The sequence below is a fragment of the Mustela nigripes genome, chromosome 8, assembly GCF_022355385.1.
Source record: "Mustela nigripes isolate SB6536 chromosome 8, MUSNIG.SB6536, whole genome shotgun sequence".
Lineage (NCBI taxonomy): Eukaryota > Metazoa > Chordata > Mammalia > Carnivora > Mustelidae > Mustela > Mustela nigripes.
In genome coordinates, this window is record NC_081564.1 from 75129669 (window position 1) to 75152902 (window position 23234).

General features: G+C 46.3%; 1 protein-coding gene across 9 annotated transcripts in view; it reads left to right on the forward strand.

Annotated features, from left to right (window-relative positions):
- Window positions 1–23234, forward strand: part of ZNF532 (zinc finger protein 532) — a 105585-nt gene that overhangs the window by 45910 nt on the left and 36441 nt on the right. For 7 of the 9 annotated variants that reach the window (XM_059409751.1, XM_059409753.1, XM_059409748.1 and 4 more), the window contains 3 exons: window positions 1539–3901; window positions 16912–17093; window positions 21286–21462. In XM_059409751.1, the coding sequence (XP_059265734.1) occupies window positions 1556–3901; window positions 16912–17093; window positions 21286–21462 (2705 nt within the window). In that variant the 5' untranslated portion in view covers window positions 1539–1555. The remainder of the gene's footprint in view (window positions 1–1538; window positions 3902–16911; window positions 17094–21285; window positions 21463–23234) is intronic. The other 2 variants (XM_059409754.1, XM_059409757.1) reach the window with 1 other exon arrangement.

Consider the following 23234-nt stretch of genomic DNA (forward strand, 5'->3'; position numbering starts at 1 on the left):
AACAGTAGTAAGTATTGAAGATGAAAGAGCCTTAGGAATAAATGTATTTAGATCAGTTAGGCTGATTCTTGCATTGAAAGTTGCCTAAAATCAGCTGCAACGCTCTTCCCTTCTGACATTGAACTTTGCTTCCTGTTTTCCTTCTTTTCTTGACTGCTTGCCTCCCTCCACAGCAGAAAGAAGGAATAGGTCCAAAGGTCCCCTCCTTTCCTGAGGGTCCCAGAGCTAGGGAGTGATGATCTGGGCCTGGGCCTATCTTTCTGATCAGTCCAGTGTGCTGGCCCCTGGCTCGTGGTGTGTTAGTCATGTGGCATTTCTGGTGCAGAGATGAGCGAGACATTGCCATCTGCAGTCAGCTGACAGATCAGTAGGTATGAAGAGACAAGTACACACACGTGCTGGGCTACACACCAGAAGGGCATAGAAACAGAGTGCTCTGAGGTTCAGGCAGGAAGAGGGATCTCTCTGGTAGTGGAGCTTCTCTTACGATCTCTACGATCCTGTGTCCTCTGCAGATGGGGTGAAGGGTACCCTTTAAAGACCCCAAGCATTTCATGCGTTTATAATCATTCATCTTTAGCCATGGGTATGACCATCCTTTCTCCTAAAATTCTTGTCCTTTTACCGCCCAGGAGTTTGCTGACATTAATGGGAGCACTTCACAGAATGTGACCCACCCCAATCTGGCCCCAGTGCAGAGGAGAAGGCCTGCCCTCTCCCAGGCTCTGCCATGCCCTCGGGTCCACGTGTACGCGCCGAGGGCAGCGTCAGCCATAGGGCCATGGCCCGGCAGCCACAGTCGGCTGGACGACATCTGTGCCAGTGGAGTGGCAGTTAGGAGATGACCTTATGTTACCTTCAGCACTGAAAGCACTAAACCAAGGAGGGAGAAGGAAGGGATGCTAACCTTTTTTTTTAAATCTTTCCCCAAACATAATAGAGAAAATTAGGATTTGATAAAAACTGATTAAAAAAGCTTCTTAGGAATTTTTTTTTTCTTTTTTAAATCTCGGGCCAAACTTGATTAGCAGCAGATAGCCCCTGGTGGGCTGGGATGCTCATGTGTTGTGTGGGTGAATTGAAATCTGTAATTGGTTTTTTGATTGTCATCTATTCCCTTTAATGGGATAGGCCAAATGTGATGGTGACCATAATCGCGCACATTGTGCCAGAGGAATTGAGTGCTGTAGAGATTAAAATAGGTTTGGGAGTAGCTTTTTGTGAAAACTGTGATGAATCCAGTGGTAAAGGACAAATTTTGTGCTGTACCTGTGCCAGTGAACTTCATTCTTGTTTGAGAGCCGCCGTGCTGGTAATGCCGCGCAGCATTTTGGGGAAATTGGCTTGAAGCTGTAATTACCAAGGCTTTGTACATGTTCTCTGGGTGTTCGTCCACTCAGAGTTTCCTAGTTTTCGGAAGCGCAATTACCAACCCGCTCGTTCGTGCTGATCATCCCTGTGTAAGTCCTAGAGGGATGTTTTATCTCATCATTATAGAGTGTTCCTTGCTGATGGAATTATTTCTGTTCGTTTGACAGAACGTTTGATCAAATTCATGACCATGGGGGATATGAAGACCCCAGACTTTGATGACCTCCTGGCAGCATTTGACATCCCAGATATGGTCGATCCAAAAGCAGCCATCGAGTCTGCGCACGATGACCAGGAAAGCCACATCAAGCAGAACGCGCACGGGGACGAGGACTCCCACACGCCCTCCTCTTCCGACGTGGGCGTCAGTGTCATCGTGAAGAACGTTCGGAACATTGACTCCGCCGAGGGCGCCGAGAAAGACGGCCACAATCCCACTGGCAACGGCTTACACAACGGGTTTCTCACCGGGTCCTCTCTCGACAGTTACGGCAAAGATGGATCCAAGTCCTTGAAAGGAGATGCGCCTACCTCAGAGGTGACTTTGAAAGACTCCACGTTCAGCCAGTTCAGCCCCATCTCAAGTGCTGAAGAGTTTGAGGACGACGAGAAGATAGAAGTGGACGACCCCCCAGACAAGGAGGACGTGCGCTCTGGTTTCCGGTCGAACGTGTTGACGGGGTCGTCTGCCCAGCAGGACTATGACAAGCCAAAGGCGCTGGGAGGGGACAGCGGGAGCAAAACTGGAATCTCTCCTGCAGGCAATTTAGATAAAAACAGAGCTGTTAAGAGAGAAACAGAAACAAATTCCATGAATCTGAGTGTTTACGAACCTTTTAAAGCCAGAAAAGCAGAGGAGAAGCTGAAGGAAAACTCTGAAAAGGTGCTTGAAAATCGGGCCCACGAGGGGAAGCCGAGCTCGGAGAAGAGCGACCCGGGCCTCGGCAGTGTTGCCCTGTCACGGTCAAAGCCATCATCCAAGCTGTCCTCATGTATAGCTGCAATAGCAGCCCTGAGTGCTAAAAAGGCTGCTTCTGACTCCTGCAAAGAGCCGGTGGCCGACTCCCAGGGGTCCTCTCCGTTACCTAAGGAAGCGAATGACAGTCCCAGAGCCACAGAAAAGTCTCCTGAATCCCAGAGCCTCATCGACGGGACAAAAAAAGCGTCCCTGAAGCAGCCGGACAGTCCCCGGAGCATCTCCAGTGAGAACAGCAGCAAGGGGTCACCGTCCTCTCCCGCAGGGTCGACACCAGCAATCCCCAAAGTCCGCATCAAAACCATTAAGACGTCTTCTGGAGAAATAAAGAGAACAGTGACAAGGGTGTTACCAGAGGTCGATCTTGACTCTGGGAAAAAGCCTTCTGAGCAGGCAGGTTCTGTGATGGCGTCTGTGACGTCACTCCTGTCCGCTCCGGCTTCGGCTGCTGTCCTCTCCTCCCCGCCCAGAGCACCTCTGCAGTCGGCGGTGGTCACCAATGCGGTCGCCCCTGCAGAGTTGACCCCCAAACAGGTCACCATTAAGCCCGTGGCAACCGCCTTCCTCCCAGTGTCTGCCGTGAAGACGGCGGGCTCGCAGGTCATCAATCTGAAGCTCGCTAACAACACGACGGTCAAAGCCACGGTCATATCTGCTGCCTCCGTTCAGAGTGCCAGCAGCGCCATCATCAAAGCCGCCAACGCCATCCAGCAGCAAACCGTTGTGGTGCCAGCATCCAGCCTGGCCAACGCCAAACTCGTGCCAAAGACTGTGCACCTCGCCAACCTTAACCTTCTGCCTCAGGGCGCCCAGGCCACCTCTGAGCTCCGCCAAGTGCTAACCAAACCTCAGCAGCAAATAAAGCAGGCAATAATCAATGCAGCGGCCTCTCAACCACCCAAGAAGGTGTCTCGGGTCCAGGTGGTGTCGTCCTTGCAGAGTTCCGTGGTGGAAGCTTTCAACAAGGTGCTGAGCAGCGTCAACCCAGTCCCAGTTTACATCCCCAACCTCAGTCCTCCTGCCAACGCAGGCATCACGTTACCGACCCGCGGGTACAAGTGCTTGGAGTGCGGGGACTCCTTTGCCCTCGAAAAGAGCCTGACCCAACACTACGACCGACGCAGCGTGCGCATCGAAGTAACGTGTAACCACTGTACCAAGAACCTCGTTTTTTACAACAAGTGCAGTCTCCTTTCCCACGCCCGCGGACACAAGGAAAAGGGGGTTGTGATGCAGTGCTCCCACTTGATCTTAAAGCCAGTCCCAGCTGATCAAATGATTGTCTCTCCGTCAAGCAATACTTCTACTCCATCGTCCGCTCTTCCAAGCTCCGTGGGGGCCAGCACACACACTGTAGCGAAAATTCAGTCTGGCATTACCGGGACCGTCATATCCGCTCCCTCGAGCACGGCCATCATTCCAGCTATGCCTCTAGACGAGGACCCCTCCAAGCTGTGCAGGCATAGTCTGAAATGTCTGGAGTGCAACGAGGTTTTCCAGGACGAGACGTCGCTGGCTACACACTTCCAGCAGGCTGCAGATACGAGTGGACAAGTAGAGTATCCCTTACATTTTGGTGTTTCGGTGACGAATCCGTAGACATGAGTGCTCTATACATTGTCCTCAATTTTCGGGGCGGGGGCTCAGTCAGATGGCTGTGTGTGTGTATGTGTGTGTGTGATGCGCAAGAGAAAAGTTTTCATAGAGTTGTACAATATTGAAAGGGAAGGTGCTTTTTTTTTTTTTAATTAAAGATTTTATTTACTTATTTGACAGAGGGAGAGATCACAAGTAGGCAGAGAGGCAGGCAGAGAGAGAGGAAGGGAAGCAGGCTCCCTGCTGAGCAGAGAGCCCGATGTGGGGCCAATACCAGGATCCTGGGATCATGACCTGAGCTGAAGGCAGAGGCTTTAACCCACTGAGCCACCATTTTTTTTTTTATTTAAAGACAAACTGTGTGCTAGTTGAGTTAATGGCACCTCAGATTTAGGGCAAGTGAGTTTGTAATTGTAGGCATATATGCAGGAAGTCTGAGATCTGACCAATGAGAGGATCATGCCTTTGTATGAAATGTTCAAGTCAGGTTAAATCACCTGTTGAGTTATTAATGACAATTTGGAGATTTAAAAAAAAATCCTTATGTTATTTAGAATTACTGCCTTGTACAGTTAAACAGACTTCATTGGTGCCCACTTATATGGTGTGCCTGCTTACTTATGATGTCGGTCCAGAAGTATCTTTAGTAATAGTACAGTGACTTTAAGCTACAGATGGAAAACCGTTTCCGTCTGAGTAGAAAATACCTTTGCATTTCTTTACAGCTTTTTTTGGGGAGGGGGGAGGTGAAGTGTAGGTTGATGTTGGTGAAGTACATACACGTGACCGTGGGCATCAGTGAGTCCTTTTATCTTCTGTCGTTTTTCTCTATGAGGCATCCTTGGGCCAATAGAGCAGCGTTTTACAGATAATGATACTTATTTGGAATGGAAGTAACTGTGTATGTCCAGTGAACCAGATTGAAGTTAGAGAGACCGTACGATTTATTGTCCAAAGCAGAGAACTTGTGAAATTGGACATGCTGGGTCCTAGTTTGAGCTGATACCCGCTGGCTCGCACTTGTGTTTGTGGAGACCCGGCAGCGAGCTGAGCTTTCCTTCGCTTGCCTCTGTATCTTGCTGGCTGGGGTGATGCTGCCGTCTTGGCGTCGGGTTCAGTTGTCACGATCCGTTCCTCCAGGGCGACTCCTGAGTCGAGTTCTTGGTGGGATTTTGAGTTGGGCGACCAAAAGACCAAGAATACCTCCATTGTGTTTTTCTTTGGATATTCAGTTTAGTGCAGGTGGAAATGAGAGTTTTGAGAGCATTCTCTCGGCCTTGGGTTTCCTTGGCTCAGACGGTGGGACACTCGGGGGAGAGTGGCTGGTTCAGGAAGGCGGGGGTTGACGTGCTCTTCCAGCATATCCTGGTGACAGGGCCTGGGTTCTTTCTGGGGCCTCTTACCTTGTCACGGCTTCATCAGGAAGGTGATATTCCCTCCGTTGCGTGTGTCGTGTTGCCTCGTTTCTCGGTCTGCTGGTGCTCTGAGCGGCGTGGCAGATGCGGTTCTGGCTCCGGGGGCTCTCACCGCCTTCCAGCATCCTGTGTGCTGCTCCGTATCAGGCATGCTGAGCTGCCCTCCCGTGGGCTCTGTTCTCTTCGGGATCTCGTCTTCTCGAGGAAGGAGAAGGGATGTAGGCGGGGAGGTAGGCCTGCCCCTTCCTCCATGGATATCTCCATCTCTTGTTCTCCACTGACTGGTCTGGCTCCGCAGCCAAACGAGGGTCACACTGGGGGGAAATTAACATCTTTTCTCGTGTGCGTGACTGTTTTACCTTGACTTCTGCCTTTTGCTGGGACAGGTGTATAGTGTTGCTCACACGTTTCACCTGGAATGTTTAGGAGTGAGTCACGGCTGAATAACATGAGCTCTGGGGCCAGAAGCACACCGAGCCAAGCGTTCCCCCAACTCCTGTCCCCCAGCAGTTGCATTTTCTTTCTTCGACTGTGCCTGGCTAAGTGTCCACTCACTTCATGTTTACAGTCACAAGCCTCAGCTGCCTGCACGTCCAGGCACGGCCAGCTGGAGAGCTGAATGTGCCCCAGGGTACACTCTGCTTGTTCCCCACTTCCCCTTGTCTTGTCGGGGTCCTTGCCCAGAACCTCTGCGACCCTGCATACTTCCCTGACCTTCTTGGACTAGGCCCGAGCAGGGTTCCCCTGGTCTCTCGCTCGGCAGCCCAGCCTGCGTGGCTCTCCGTGGGGGTGGGGGCCCTGGCTGCTACTTCACCAGCGCTCAGTTTGATCCAGCCAGCCCCGAGTCCCTTCCCCAGTCCGGGATGTCTGTGGGATCCTCATGGCTGTCACTGTACCCGCTTCAGGGGTCGTGGAAGCTAGGGGCGTCCTCATGCGTTGCGGGCACCTGGTGTGGCACCTGGCACCGCTGGTCGTGGAGGTGGGGGCTGAGGACAGGAAGAGCAGAAGAGAAGCGGGAAAATTCTTCCATCTCGTCTTCTCCGGTTTGCCGTTCGCGTGACCGTCCGTTTACAGTTGGTGACCTTAAATTCAACTGGAGAAAAAAATCTCCCGGCGTAAACTGTTACTTCCCTGAGAATGGCTCTTAAAACACGACATCTTCTCACAAAATGTAGAAGTTGAGGCCCCTCAAGGCCCGGCCTTTCCCGAACCCCATCTTTCCTTTCTTGTCTCTACGGTCAGGTAATTAAAACACTTACTCTCCATTTCTCTGGACCTCCACGTTCTCGGTAAGTCTTTGGTGGACTGAGAGGGCGGACTACCTTGCTTTCGCAACAGCCCCCTTGGGCCTCCCCCTTTGACCGTTCCTTCTGGAGCAGGAATCTGGTGCAAGGTCAGCCCGTGCCTGCAGGCTGCTCCTTTTCTCTTTTGGACTAACTGAGCCCTTGGCGGGGCAGGGTTCCCTAGGTCTGCAGAGTGGTCTTAGTTAGGGAACTGTTCACAGCGGGTGCCTACACTGCCCCTGCCGCCGCTGTTGGTTGTGAAAGTTAAGGGTGTGACCTCAGGGCCCTGGCACGACTGCCCCTCGTTCATTGACTCCCAGCGTTCGACTCCACCAGGCCTAGAGAGAGGTGTACCCCTTCACAGGCAGTGGGGCTCTTCGCCTGCCTGCCCGCCCTCCTGCCCGCCCTGCGCCTCCCTTCCTACCCGCTGCCCGCCTCTACTTATAATTACCATAATTACTTGAAAGTTTTGTCTGATAATGCTGTAGAGTTCTGTGCGGATGTCCTGGGTCTTCTCAAATCACTGACTTTAAAATTAAACTTTTCATTTCGAGATAATTTTAGATTCATATAAGAAATAAATACCCTTTATTTAGTTTCCCCCAGTAGTACACTTGGCAAAACTGTAGAACAGTTGTCATCACTAGGATATCGACAACAGTGCCCTGAGCCTACAGAATATTCCATCACCAAAGGGATCTCTCGGATTGCCTTCTTAGAGCCACTCCCACCCACTTCTTAAGTCCCAGCAGCCCCTCCCTAATCTGTTCTCCGTTTTTATTCCGTTGTCATTTCAGAAGTGCTTTGTAAATGGGGCCATACTGTCTCACCTTTGTGGATTGGCTTTTTGTACTCAGGGTAATTCCCTGGAGACTCACAGAGGTTGCGGCAGGCACCAGGAGGATGTTCTTTGAAATCACTGAGGAGGATTCCCGGGGAGGTTGTCCACGGGGTGTTTCCCTTTCGGTCTTTGAAGAACAGTCTGCCCTGTTGGCAGTTCGGGGTCATTACGAATGAAGCAGCTGCAAACATTTGTGTACAGGTGGTTGTGTGAACATGAGTTGGAGTTTGCTGGGATAAATGCGCACATGTACAGTTGCTGGGTCGTATGGTAGTTGCACGTTTATATTTTTAAGAAACCGTTTTCCAGATTAGCTGAACTGGTGTGTATTCCTTGGGCAGGGTACTGGTGATGCCTTTTCTTTGCTCCCTTGTCAGCTTTTGGTGGTGGTGGTTTCCATTTTAGCCATTTTGGTAGGTGTGTGATAACTGTCATGTTTTTAATTTGTAGTTTCCTAGTAGCTAATGATGTGGAACGTCCTTCTTCATGTGTTTCTTCACGTACCCTCTGGATGTTCTTTCTGGTGAAATATCTCAAGTCTTTTGCCCATTTTCTATTTAGATAATGTTTGCGTCCTTTAGCTGTTGAGTTTTAGGAGTTGTTGTCGTATTCTAGATACTACTCCTTTGCTGGGTATGTGGTTGCGAGTCTTTTCTCCTGGTTGGGCCTTTGCATCTTTTTTTTTTTTTCTTTAAATAATAATTTTTTAAAAATTTTATTTATTTGACAGAGAGAGAGAGAGACAGTGAGGGAGAGAACATAAACAAGGGGAGTGGGAGAGGGAGAGGGAGAAGCAGGCTTTCCTCTGAATAGGGAGCCCGATGTGGGACTCAATCCCGATGTGGGACTCAATCCCGGGATCCCGGCATGGTGGTCTGGAAGGCAGACGCTTAATGACTGAGCCACCCAGGTGCCCCAGAGCCTTTGCGTCTCTTAAACAGGTCTTTAGCAGAGCAAATGCTTTCAATTCTAATGAAGTCCATTGTATCCATTGTCCCTTTTACAATTCGTGCTTCTGCTGTCAAGCCTAATTTTCTTCGCTCTGGATCCTAAAAATGTTTCCTGTGTTTTTTCCTTAAAGTTTTATAGTTTTAGTTTTTGTATTTAAGCCCATGATCCATTTGGGTTATTTTTATATAAGGTATGAGATTTACACTGAGTTTTATTGTTGTTTATTTTGCCTGTGCACATCTTCTTCCTCTAATACCATTTGTCCAGAAGGCGGTTCTTTACTGTTGAATTGCCTTACCACCTTTGTTGAGTATCAGTTGGGGGTGTCTATATATGTGTGTGTGTATAGATATATATACACATTATATATATACGCACACTTATATATATGATTTTTTTAGTAATCTCTATGCCCAGTGTGGGGCTCGAACTCACAAACTGAAGATCAAGAGTTGCACACTCTGCCTACTAAGCCAGCTAAGTGCCCCTAAGTTGGGTGTGGTTGTGTGTGGCTGTTTCTGGATTCTGGCTTCTGTCCTATTGATTTACATGTCTGTCCCTCCACCAGCACCACGCAGTCTTGACTATAGTGACCATAAAGTGGTATGCCCAACTTTATTCTTCTTTCTCAAAATAGTTATTTTTCTTTAATTGAAGTATAGTCGACACTCAGGCTTATTTTTAGCAATCCTGGTTTTTTTGCCTTTCCATATACATTTTAGGATTGTCTTGTCTATATCTGCAAAATCTTCTGGGATTTTGATAGGAATTACATTAAACCTGTATCAGTTTGGGGAGAATCAATATCTTTACTATGTTGAGTACTTTCAGTTCGTGAACATTTATTTATTTATTTATTTTAAGGATTTTTAAAAATTTATTTATTTGGTGGGGAGAGAGAGAAAACATGTACGTGAATCGGGGGAAGCAGAGGAAGAGGGACAAGCAGGCTCGATGCTGAGTGCGGAGCCTGACGTGGGGCTCAGTCCCACAACTGTAAGATCACAGCCTGAGCCAAAATCAAGAGTTCCGTGCTCAGCTGGCAGAGCCGCCCAGGTTCCCCTCTCCGTTTATTTAGATCTTTGATTCCTTTTATTGTTTTGTGGTTTTCATCATACGAGTCCTCTAAATGTCTTGTTTTGCTCTTTTTTCTCTGCTAACAATTGTAAATGGTATTCTGTTTTTCAGTGTTGACATGTTCATTATTGCTATATTGAAATACAGTTAATTTTTCTATATTTATCATGTACCGCCCTGACTTTGTTGAACTCCTTTATTCGATTCAGTGTTTGGGGAAATAAATTATATTGAGTTTTCAGGGATGAGCCATCCCTTTTGCATTCCTGGAATGAATCCCACTTGTTCAGGCTGTATGATTCTTTTTATATTTGGTGAAGTTTATCTGCTAATATTTTGCATTAGAGTTTTACATTTATATTCTTTTTTTTTTATACTGTCTTTGGTGGGTTTTGGACAGGTTAGAATTAGCTTTATATAAGGCATTGAGAAGTGTTCTCTTCTATTTTCTAGAAGAGACTGTGCAGTTAATGTTCATTTTTCTTTAAATATTTGATAGAATTTTTCAGTGAAACCATCTGGGCCTGGAGATTGCTTTGGGGACTTTTCTTAAAACACCTTTGAGCTGGTAGAAGGACTCTGTCACTTGATGTAGGGATGAAAACCCCTCTTCCCTACTGGCTTTCTCTGACACCATCCTGGCAGTGGTGCTGGGACAGCTTACTACAGCCCGAAGAGGGTGGACGTCTGGGCTGCTCTGGGACTTGGTCCGGTGGGCGTGGGGCTGTGGTGTTTTCTGTGGTGGTTGGCTGGAGCTGTCATTATCCTAAAAAGTTTTCTCTTTTGTTAGCCTGACCCTTCCCTGGTCCTTTGGCTAGTGATAGCAGGCTTTTCTTGGGGATTACCATTATTATTATTATTTTGTCTCTTATCTTTTGGTGTTTCCAGATTGCCAGTTTCTTCAGCTCCAAATGGGGGAGATACATGAGGCAGAAAGAAACAGAGAGAACTCATCACTGAGTTCCAGGTTCCTGAGGTCCCTAGCCAGCCTGCCGCCTTCTCTCTGCTTCTCAGAGTCTGTTAATGTCTGTTTTATGTATAATGCCCAGGAGTTTCAGTGGTATTTAGTGGAAGGAATAGGGAAAGGTTCTTGTATTTCCTTTCCCCAGAAGTGGAAGTTTCTCTGTATTAACCTCCTGTGTAGCTGCTGTGTCTTCAGGGAGAGATCCCATGATTATATTGCTAGGCTCACCCTGAGCCTTCCAGCCTGTGACTCTCAGTTGTGTTGGGAACTAGATGTCTTGTGAGCACAGCATTCCGCTTGATTCCTCTCTGTTCTCCAGGTCCATTTCCACGCATCCTGGCTCTTAGCCCACCTGTAAAAGCAGTCAGGGATGAGGTGGCGAATCTCTTCTGTTTGTTGTCTGTGGAGCCCAGGCTCCGAAGACCCCACCCAGCCTTTCCCTTGGGAACCACTTGATCGCGGTTGAGCACAGTCAGCATTCCGTTTCATCTCTGATTTCCTCCCCGTTTAGATGTTGACTCCCGTTGCTGTTGGAATGGGTCCTTCCAGGAGTTTCCCAACGGTGCCTGTTGGAACCCAGCAGAGGGTCTCTTCTGTTGATCCCAGCTGTGGCCACACGTGCTGATCTCCTTCTACCGTCTCCTCACACGTGCGCGTTCAGCCTTTCCAGAACTTTCGAGAATGTAATGGGATGAAGGAAGGTTTTAGTGGCATTTGCCAGTTACTCCTCTTCCAAATGTCCTGTGGACCATCTGTACCCAAGTAATGCTTGACACAGGGAATCAAGGGTGCCACTTTACTCATAACTGGCCTCTTGCTCCGCACACCTGCTGGTGCTGAGAGTGGAATTGGAAAATGTATGGTTTAGCACAAGGCCCAGCCCGAGTCCAAGTCCTGGAATTCCTCTCACTCTTGACATGGGATAGGGACAGGACCCCAGGCATGCTTAGCTGGGGTCGGACCACCCTGCCCCTGTCTGCTGATCTCCCAGAGGAGATGGCGAGGAATCTTGGGTGAGTCATTTTCCCACCCAGCCGCCATGGAACCGAGCTGTGCTGTGAACACGGAGCCACACAAGCATTTGACTTTGTTACACCCGTACATCTGCCCTGCTTGGAGGTTTTTATTCCGACCTATTTGCTTCTAATAATCCCCGCTTTGGGGCACACGGAGAAGAGGAGTGGGTGGAAGGGTGGAGAAGATTCCCGATTCTCCATGAAGTATTTAAGAGCAACAACTGAACTGTTAATAATTGATACTAAAATGTATGGGAATGTCATTGCTTCACCCCTCAGTAAAATCATGACTAAATTTAGCCAAGAACAGACTAGAAGTGCATCCTGTAACCTCTTAGTTGGTAGGATGTTTTCGTAGCAGAGAATGTTACAGGTCCTTTGATCAACCTTTTATTGTACAGTTGGAGAAACAAATACCCAGTAAGGGGCAGAATGGGGACTCCAGGCAGGAGTGCCCAAGGGCTGGTTCATTATTCTGTCCGCTCTGTCATGCTGATAACCTCGGATCTAGAAGCATTTGGCAATGACAGGGAGCATTGGAATTAGAAGAGAATGGAATCTTGGGTTCTAGCCATGTCAGCTCCTAGAGTGCAGACAGAGGTGCCTTTTTCTGCCGTGGTCCCATATTCAGGGATTGCTGACGCAGTGTAGTTTCTGCACATTGTGAACACAACACACCACGTGTATTAAATTAGCTTGAGCAGCCCCAGTCAGCCCTCGTTTCTAGCCACCCGCTGCCCGGGCAGTTGCTTCTGGAAACCAGGGAGGCTACCTCCATGCCCTCGCCCACCCACAATATTCCTAGCCGTAGACTCCAGCTCTTGCTTGGTCCTGCTCTTCTTCTAAGTGCTTAACTTAATTCTGGCTGGATGGGGCAGTGTCCCATTTTGCACTTCTACCTTATCAACCTTTTCTCCCGTGTTTATCATCTGAGTAGGTTTAATGTGCTGACCAGACCGCTTTCTGTAAATGTGCTCCTATAACTGTCAGCTCTTATTAGAAGTTTTCAGTGTAACAGAATGACTTGAGGACAAAAACCACCGCGACCCACCAGTTTGGAAACAAAAGGAGTCCGAGTCATTTCTGTTACAAATCTTGTTTTGTGTTATTTCCAATCTAAGCGAGATCTGAAATGAAATGCTCTGTGTACTCATTGTAAAATGGGATGAAAGTAAGAGTCAGAAGGCAAACTGGTGTGCTTTATTATTACTGGTATTATTTTGGGGGTGATTTTGCTGTAGCCAGAAGACTACGGAACTAGTGTCCGTGACTCAGACATGGTTTCCGTAGCAAGGGGGCTTCTTCGCCCGCCGTGTTTTGACCTTCAGACCCACTGTTTCAGGCTGCTGCCCGCTTTGGTGTGTTGGAAATGTAAGCACAATACATGGTGTATTTACTCCTATTTCTCTAGCTTTTCTCAATTCGCAGGCAGTTTTTACCCTTAAAACATGAATTGCAACACATGGACTTATTTTCCTTGTTACTCAGATAATTCCTCTCGCTTGCAAGGAGGATGCCGCGCTCTGGCATCCCCGAGTCCTCAATGGGGCCACGATGTGTCCCTTTCCTCTTCCTCCCAGCTAGCATCCGCGGGAGGCGGGGCCAGGGCCGCGGGAGGCGGGGCCAGGGCCGCGGGAGGCGGGGCCAGGGTCTGCGGAGCAGGCACAGTGTGACTAATTGTCACGTATGGAATGTGATTTTTTTTTTTCTTCAGCTTTATCTTCCTGTAGCTTTCTTGTGTTACTTGACTATGGAAAGGTAATATCTTAACTTTAAAAAGCAGCAGTTCTCTGAGCAGAGGAATCTGCTCCAGCATAGAAGTTAGCTGTTTATTTACAAAGTACTGAAAGTACTTCCTTTTTCAGATGTTATAAGTAAAATGTCAGAAGACAAATGAAGCCACTTAAGTGCATTTTATTATATTTAACCCTTGAACAGTGTGGGGGTTAAGGGCACCGATCGTCCACACGGTCAAAAATCCATGTATAACTTTCAACTCCCCCAAAACTTAACTACTAATAGCCTACTGGGTTGTTTTGAAGTTTTTATTTAAGTTCTAGTTAGTTAACATGTAGTGAAATATCGGCTTCAGGAGAAGAATTTAGTGATTCATCACTTCCATATAACACCCAGTGCTCATCCCAACAAGTGTCCTCAATCCCCGTCACCCATTTAGCCCGGCCCCTCCCCCCAATTACTAACCTGCTGTTGACTAGAAGCTTTACCGATAACATAAACAAGTTGATTAACACATATTTTGTATGTTATATATATTATATACTGTAGCCTTATAATAAGGTTAGCTAGAGAAAAGAAAATGTTAAGAAAATCACAAGTAAGGGAAACTACATAGCACTACTGTACTGTATAAGATCCCTGCGTCAATGGACCCACATGGTTCAAACCATGTTGTTCAAGGGCCGACAGTATACTTTTCTCTATTCAGTTAAGTACTGTCACATTAAACTGCTTTATCCTCTTGTAAATAGTCTCAACTTGTATTGAAGAGAATCAGAGTTTTCAGATATATTTCAGTTCTTTGATTTTAAAAAAAAGGAAAGGAAAGTCAGATTCTTGTAAAACCGCAAAGAAATACTGACCTGCCCCCGTGCTATTCTATCCCTAAATCCAGAAAACAGCTGTCATCACCATGAGGTCAAAGTATCCCAGAGAAGCTGATGGGTTAGTCTGTGAAAATGCTGTACCCCTGTCTGGGGAAGCAGGGGTAGCACAGCGTTACCGGAAACAGGTAGAGTGAAACAGACAAAAACTCCGGGGAGTACGGCTGGATGCGAGTCATGTGAGCATTCAACTATTGATAACACAAACATCAAGGAGAGAGTGTCTACAACCAAAATACCATGCTTTTTCTCAAGACAGAAGGGAGGCAAGGAGCAGAAGTGGGTACCCAGAGAGAAATGTGGGAGCCAATACAGTGTCTGTGCATGAGTATATATGTGTGAACTAGAGGTAAGACCGTCACCAGTGTGATCCCCAGCCACTGAATTCTCCCATTTCAGTAATTGCAAAATATGAAAGCATTTTGATTTGGGGTGGTCGTGCCTACTGGCTCCCACTTCCTCTTTGAACTTCTGTGTCTAAAGTGGGTGAGGAGCCTTAGTCAGTGGAAATGGGTGGGTGCAAACACAGGGAGCTAGTCCGTGGCCGGGGCAGGAAATGGGGGTGGGATGGCCGCCAGCAGCCCTCACAGAGCCCCACGGGCTGGACCGCCCAGCCACATGGTGCGTCACGGAGGGACCGCTTCTTCCCCTCTCCAGGAAACGGGTATGAGCAAGGTTGGTATTTGTCGTTCGCATCTGGTATCTGTTACTCTAACGTTTTTCGTAGTCTTTGCAGTTAAAGAATTCTGTTGTAAGGAACACTCAAGAGTTTGTAATCTCTCTTCTTGAATCCTTTTGATACTTATTTTAGTTAACCTGCTAGCAACGAAACCTTTTCACTTCACCAGGATTTCTGTGACTGTTTAAATATGTATTATAAACAAATAAATGTCCAAACAAGGAAGATTAAATGATTCATTGTGAATTTTGTACGTTTCATGAAGGATATTTGTTGATAGATCTTGACGAGAGAGAACGTGAAAGCTACTTTCAGCTTTTTTTTTTTTTTAAAGAATTTCTTTTATTTGTGTTGCTGTTTTTCCATACCATAAACTAGTGTGACCATGTTGCTTTAGATAAAGGAGAAGCTGTAGAGATGGTGTCCACTTGAACCCTAACGCAACGGTCGGGTAGTTCTAACAAATGAAGTAGTGAGCTCTGAGGTACACACAGTTTCCCAGTGATCTCAGTACCAAGTCCTAGATCATTAGTAGAATTGAATGGAATGTTACATTTCCATGTATTTTTAAGTACTTCATCGCTTGGCCTGTAATGGAATGGGGTCCATGTCTGAGGTGCGTGTGGACATGCACATGTTATGATTCACTGCCTGGAATTGATGGCCATGTGGCCAAAGCAAGTAGAAGACCTGAGTTCAAAGGAACCAGTGATTTACCTGTGATAGTGTAGACATCCACAGGATCTTCTAACGCACGGAAGGTGCAGATGGCTTTTTCTTGTTGTGGCTTGTTTTAACCTTGGCTGTATATGTTATTAGACAAGGAATGCTTTTTTTTTAAATGACGCTGGCCTCATTAAAGCTGCCTGTAATGTTCTTTATTTTGTGATTATAATAAACATTTTGTGAGATAATATTTGTATTTAGTCCTTTTTAGGAGGAAAACCGGATAGATTTTTTTCAAGCAAATTTCTGGTTTTCCATAGTTTTAGTTGCTCAGAAGTTTAAGGCCTTAATTTTGGAAACTGGATTCAAAAGCTAAAAGAAAACGAAATCTTTTAAAAATTTTATAACTCCTCAGCATAAAAGGTCATTTTAAATCTTTGCTGGAGTCTGTATTTTGAGGATTTCTTTAATTGACTTTAGTGTAAGTTAGACATTTTAGAAGGTGATGGATTCTGGTTACATTAATGGCTAACTAGAATTTGAATACATTCTGTCTTGTGCTGTGTTAGGTTTATTTTTGGAGTGGATGCAGTAGTCCTCACTTTATATTTACCTTAAGTTTGCTGTTTCTGTGTTTGAAAAATATGCCATGTTTACTGCTTACATCTAAGGGGATCAAAAATAGTGTTTCAGTTTTTCCTGATTAGTTAAATGTAGGGCCTTTTCCAAAGAGCATTTTTGTCTTTATTTTATATGGGACTAGACTTTAAGCTTTTACAGAGTTTCAGTTTAATTTCGAAATTTATGTATCTGAATTTGAGTTCACTGATTTCATTATAAATCCTACGGTGTCCAGCTTATCCACTGAAAGACTGACTCAAGTAGAAAAACAACAGCTGATTGCTGTGGTTCATTCTTTTGTATTCCTGTATTTTAGAGTTCAGGTAACTGAAGTGACTGGGAAAAGAAAGAAGAAACAAACCAACAAATTGGATTAGTCTCTATTTTTTATTATTCTGAAGAAACTTTTTTATGGGTTGTGGGAACTGGCTACTCTTGAGATAGATGCTTGTAAACATGTAATTCTACATGAGAGCTGACTTGCTAATGTAATTTGCAAGATTACCTCCTCTAACATCCCTCCTCTGCACTGAACAAAATGTAAAAGTTAGCAGAATTGAAAGTTGACCTGAAACTGACATTCTCTTTACCTCCTGCTTTGGGGTGGACCCTGATTACCTAGAATAGCACCTATTATTTTTCTTTTCCAGGGTAAGGGATGTTAGGTTTAAACGTTTAACTTTCAAGTTTTGCTTTCTCTTTGGGCTTAGAAGCCACGAGAGCGGTATTTGACGTGAGCAATGTTCCGTTAATTGGGGATTTTAACCACGCTTCTTTGCATATTAGAAAGTCCTTCGTAGGACCAACCCTGTCTCCCCCCTTTGGTTTATCTAGAAGACTTGCACTATCTGCCAGATGCTGCTTCCTAACCAGTGCAGCTACGCCTCACACCAGAGAATCCATCAGCACAAATCTCCCTACACCTGCCCCGAGTGCGGGGCCGTCTGCAGGTCGGTGCACTTCCAGAGCCACGTCACCAAGAACTGTCTGCACTACACACGGAGAGTTGGTTTTCGGTCAGTATCTTGTTTGCTTACATGCAAGTAAAGCCCGCTCGCTTGTCACCGCGCGGCATTTCGAGTTCTGAGGGGTCCATGCACACCGTTTGCGGGGTCATACAGTGATACCTCAATTAACAGATCCTCTGGGAACCGAGGCCATGTGCAGTGGCGTTGATCTGTTTGGATCTTTGTGGGATTAGCCTTCTGGTCCCCTACTCCAGAGGGTAGATGGAGCCCGTCCTCCTGCAAAACCGTGCATGGGCCAGCGGTCAGCTTGGATGAACTGTTAGAGCCTTTCCTGTCTGCACCCTTTCCAGCAACCTTCTGCTGTCACATTCTCTGCCTTTGAACCCCTCTAAGAGCACCATGCATTTCTGTACCTTTTCATACGTCTCCTCTGAGCAAAACAGATGCATGGTCTCTTATTTCGTCCTGTCGAAGGATTGGGTATTTGCCCTTTCCTAACATCATCGTTCTTTGTGGAAGAACCTTCTACCCCGGTAATCTTCCTCTGTCCCTTTTTCCTCATTACCCAAGTTCAGGCGTTTCCCTCGTCTCTGTACATCCTAGCTGTGGCCCCTTTTACTGCCCCTTGAGAATCTCAGATAACATCTGTTACAACATCTGGCAAATCTAATGTTCATTTAGGGAGCATGGAGTGATGATATACTGGAGCTTTGCCTTCCATGTGGTGACCTTCTGAAATGCATTCCTGTGCCTTTTCTATTCTGACCCCACGAAGGTCAGCCAAGAAAGCACACCGTTGCCACACAGTGTCTTTGTTAATAGAGGTATTACTGTACTGTGTGTGTTCCTTAAAATTAAGTGTTTGCTTGCCTATAACTTAAATGTTAGACTGTGAATACACAGTAATATGTTCTAGTTGCACAGTTAACGCTATTTAATGAAAATGAAGACTAGTCTGTATGATTTGATGGTTTTATTTCCATTACATTCAGGTCACAGCAGTATCGATGGCTCTGTCCCTTTCTTTAACCCTAAGAGAGACTTCGTTCTCGGTCTTATGACATGCCTCCAAGCCTGTGACGCAGGAATGCTTAATGCATTCGGATCCACCCTTGTAGGAAACGTTAGGTTTGGAAATTAAGGAACTAGAGATTTGGGGTGGTAATTCTGTCCCGTGGTGCCTCTGGCCATGGCGGCGTGGAGCCTGCTCCGGCCACACTGAGATGCCCCAGAGAAAGCAAGTGCATGCCCGCGGGCTCTAGGTGACGAGGAAAGTCACACATTGAAGGTGCCCTTGATTCTACAAAGCCGGTAGGAGGGTACCTTGGTTCTTACCCCAGGGTTTAAAACTATTATTACAGGGTTCTTTGTTTAGTCATGGGAAGCAGTTCTGCCCCATTTTTCTCTCTGCTCCTCTTTTAACAGATGCCAAACTTTCCTCAAGAGTTTATTTTTTTGAGTATAATGAAAGTAAACTTAGGGGGGAATGAATAAAGGAAGTAGGACTTCTGCAATTCTCACTATTCCTGGTGCCTTTCCTGAATTAAAACAAGCTCTGCACCCAGGCTAAAAGCAATCAATGCAGTTGGAAAAGCCGATCCCCTGCCCCCCACTTGGCACTTGGAATTTTTAAAATATTTTGTGTTTAGTGCAGGTTTTTTTCCCTTGGACTGGGGGCTTAGAAGAGCTATAAAAATGCTTCTGTGTGTGTATTCTGTGTAGTTCGTGTTTACCTCTTTAGGTGGGAGAAGAAAATACTTGACCTTAATTTTTTTTACCTGCTGCTTCAAATAATGGTCCTGCCTGATATTTGCCAGGGACTTAGCAGTCCCTTGGCCTTGTTATTTCTCCCAACTCTGTATGGGGAGAAGGACTTCTGGCTCTCTACTCCCATCATTTTCCCTTTGTTTTTGTTTTTTTGTTTTGGTTTTTGTTTTTTTTTGGTCAGAGAAGTCTCTGAAAAAGCTCTCATGCCTTACTTGTCCCTTCGTGACTCAGTGAGCCTGGTTCTTTCTCTTCTTGATCATACCGCCTCTCCCGGAGGGTGAGAGTGGTCCCTCCTGGCTCCTGGTCGTTGGTTTCTTAGATTTCTACTAGAAACTCCTAGGTTTTTATGAATTTTCCTACTTCTTGATCCATTGGCTTTGCATTTCGAAAGGGGGTCTATAGGATTGTATACTATAAACAGTAAAAAAAAAAATTAACTTTTAACATGAAGAGAAACACAAAGGACCTCAGGTACATGAAATATTTATTAATAGATAGGATTTTTGTAGCATTAAGATACTGTGTGAATCCTTCAAATCCTGTCTTCTGTTTGTTTGTCGTCTTTCTGTTCCCTGTTGACCTCTGTGCCCCAGAAAATTTTCTTCCATCTGAGGGCAGATATTTTACAAAACTCTCTCTTTTCTTAGCTGGTTTGTGAATTCTCTGCTTTCCTTCCTCACGTTAAGGCCGGTTTTCCCTTGGCCTTGTTGGTGCTCTTTGGGCCTTGTCCTTCCACTGTTGTCTAGATGCTTTACTTTCCTGTTTTTTTTTTCCGTAGCATTAAATCTTCTTCCCAGTCCAGACAAAATCAGAGAATTAGTTCTTTGTGTCTTTCTGCCCTTCCTCATCCTTTGCTCTTTGAACACCACCTTCCTGCCCTTGATGAGAAAATTTTTCTGTTTGTGGTGCCTTTGGAGAGGACCCTTCTGTTTCATTAGTGACCCATTTTTGTTTGATGGGATCCTCCTCTTAACGTAGGAATCAGGCTTGTAGGGTTGAGAAGAACTAAAACGTGACTTGAGTTCAACTGTTCTCCTTTTATGCATGAGAAACGGGCCCAGAGAGGATCAGTGACCTCTTGAGGACAACACAAGTTCAGGTTAACCCTAACTAATTTCATTGTGCATGGGTGGCTTTATTGCCTAAAATAACACTTCTAGTAGATAAGATAGAGGAGCTTTCCTTAATTATCTCCTGATAAGATTTAGTGTATTTTTTAATGTGTATGCTGCTGAATATTATGCCTTAAATCATTTAAAATGGTAATACACGAGTTACAATTTATATGGACTGCTGGCCAAGCTTAACAAGGCATGCTTTATGGAACCCCCATGCGTCAGAGAATCCGCTCCTGTGTGACTTGGGAAGCATCTCCATGAATGCGGAAGGTTCTAGGAATAAAAGTACCTTAAATTCATGCAGGCATAATGGAGCACTGCCTGCTGGAAGGCGGGCCCTGTCTGCAGTCCCCCTTCCCCAGGTTCTGCTTCCCCAAATCCATCCCCACCTTCACGTCCAGGAACGGCTCCGCTCAGGCGCCTTGCGGGTTTACCTCCACAGACTCGTGTCTGCAGAGCCCACCTCAGGTTAGTTCTCAGGTGTGAAGACGGGGCAGTCCGTCATCAAGCAGACATGTGAGCAGTGTTGCCCAGAGTCCCTTCAGGAGAGAGAAGAGCTTGGGAAGAAGTACATTTAAGCGTCAGAGCTTGTTTCCCAAGGACTAGATGAGATCCGTTCCTGAGCTAATCCAATGATCACACTTTCAAGAAGTAAAGAAGTTAGTTTGAAAGACTATTTAGCCATGTTGATTTTTCAGGAGTTTATAATTCATGTTACTTCTTAAAACAAATGTAAGTGTACATGAGCTTATTTTCCAGGAGACAGTCTAGGTGGTTAACCTTGTCTACCGAACAGGCCTCCTTCATTGCAGATCGATTGAACAAATCAGTGTGTCCCCGGAGACCATGGCCATGGCTTCGAAGCCAGTACTGATTGGTTCCCTCCGCCCCTCTGTTGTTGGCTGTAGGTTGAGGCGGTGAAGAGTTCTTCCATTGGAAATGCCATTTAGGCATTGGGGGGTAGTTAGGAGTCTCAGGGGCTGGGGTTCAAATCCAGCATGTGGAAGTGTTTTCCAGAGCCACAAGACCTAGGGTCTTGCCGTGTTCCCTGGGCCTGGTACCGCCTCCACACTCCGCCGGTCTCCCCACATGTGGGTGTTAACTCCCGGCAGTGTCGACGACGCACAGGACATGGGGCAGTTGAGTTTTGTTTTCCTTCTCATGATCTTCCTTCTTAAGTATATAAAAATAATTTGACCTGTTCTAAGTAGAAAACAAAACAAGATTTACTTCCTAAAGGCCATGAGAAGCCTCAAGAGGCCATTGACAAGATGCTCATTTTCGCTGACCTTGACAGTGAAGGTGCCCCCGTGTGATGGTCTGGTGCTGACGACCGCGTGTTTGTTTCCTGGCAGGTGTGTCCATTGCAATGTCGTGTACTCTGACGTGGCCGCTCTGAAGTCTCACATCCAGGGCTCTCACTGTGAAGTCTTCTACAAGTGTCCTATTTGTCCCATGGCGTTTAAGTCTGCCCCAAGCACACATTCCCATGCCTACACACAGCATCCCGGCGTCAAGATAGGAGAGCCAAAGTAAGTCCTGCCGCCTTCTGACTTCGTGCCACTGCCTGCTCAGGGATTTAGAGGACGGGGTAGTTCTGTGAAATAAAACTTAAGGTACAAAGAAAGACCCACTGCGAAGAGGTCGCAGCAGCAGGAGGTCCAGCCGGTGTCTTGTCACTCCCGGCACCCTTCGGCTCCTTCCAGGGGAAGCCTCCGGCCAAAAATGTCACTTTCTGCTTATGCCCTTCAGCTGTCACAAAGCAAGTGAATATTTATCAGTTTTGTCCTTTTTCTTAAGATGATTTTAACAACTAAGTTTGAGGGGAATGATAAAATACTGTCGTCTTCCCTTTTTTGTTTTATAAACCTGGTTTCTTAAAGGGTACCAATGTCCATTTAAAACACTGGTCAGTGAATTTAACTTCATAGCCAGTCTAAGTCATTGATTAGCAAAAGCAAATTTCATGTTTGTCTTAATCTTGCCCTTATTTTGGGCACTTTTTGCTTTGTGAGTCTTTGATAACAAAGTGACCCTGGAGCAGACCTGGGCCTCCGCCTGCGTCACAGGCAGCTTAGCCAAGAGGAGGGAGTGTGGGCTTTGGATTCGGAGGCCTGCCACCCTCCACGCCCCCAGCAGCCGTGAGGGCTGGGACTGTCACGGGCTCTGTTTCAGCATCCATTTTTCTCCCTGTAAAGTGAGGGTAGTGCTTCCGGCCCAGAGTCTGCGTGAGGCTGAAGGGAGGTGACATTTAAAATGTGTGGCACACGGTCCCTCTGTCCAGAGCACCGAGGGGCCCGGGGACTGGTCCTTTCCACATTTCTTCTTTGTTGTGTGCATAGCACTGGGTCACAGCCTCGCGGTGAAGCTCATTTCATTCCCATATCATTTATGGCAAGGTGGAGTGTGTTGTGTGAGGTTAGTCTGTTGCACGAAGCTACTGATGTGTTTTGCCGTAACTCCGTGATCATGGAAGTGTTAGAGGGAAGACGTGCAGACAAGCCACGTGACGTGGGCCGGCCTTTTACGGTAACGTTTAGTTTGGGGAAATATTAATGACGGAACACTATAGGAGCATTTATTAGAAAGTGAGGATAAAGTTTGGAATTCTGTTCTAGGAAGACCTCCCCTCTGGTCTCTGTGGATCCTTGAAATGAAGCAAACTGCTGATCAGGCGACACGTATATAACCTGGTATCTTGGCCCCAAAGACACACTTGAGTGAGCTCTGAGGTCCTCGCTGTTCATGGTAGTAAAGCTTCTAGGTGCTAAGGGGGTGTCTTGCCCCATTAATACAGTTTTTAATTGGGTTCTTTTTTTTTTTTTTCCCTTAAAGATTTTATTTCTTTCTTTGACAGACAGAGATCACAAGTAGGCAGAGGGGCAGGCAGAGAGAGAGGGGAAGAAGCAGGCTTCCCGCAGAGCAGGGAGCCCAGTGTGGGGCCTGATCCCAGGACCCTGAGATCATGACCTGAGCCGAAGACAGAGGCTTAACCCACTGAGCCACCCAGGTGCCCGTAATTGGGTTCTTTATTCAAATAAATAATTAAAACTTTACTGACATCCGGAATAGTATTTGTTACCTGGGAATACAGGGCAGCAACGGATTAAGGTAAGCTAAAATGGTATTTTTCCAGTTTGAGTAATGCATAGGTAGAAATTACTCCAGTATTTTCCTAAAATTATTTTTGCTACAATTGTTCTTTAATAAGTACCAGCTCGACCTCTATATTTTAAATTGTAAAGCCAAAGGGAAAAAAAATTAGGGATAAAATGCAGCAAAGCTGCCAACCCAGGCAGCTTTA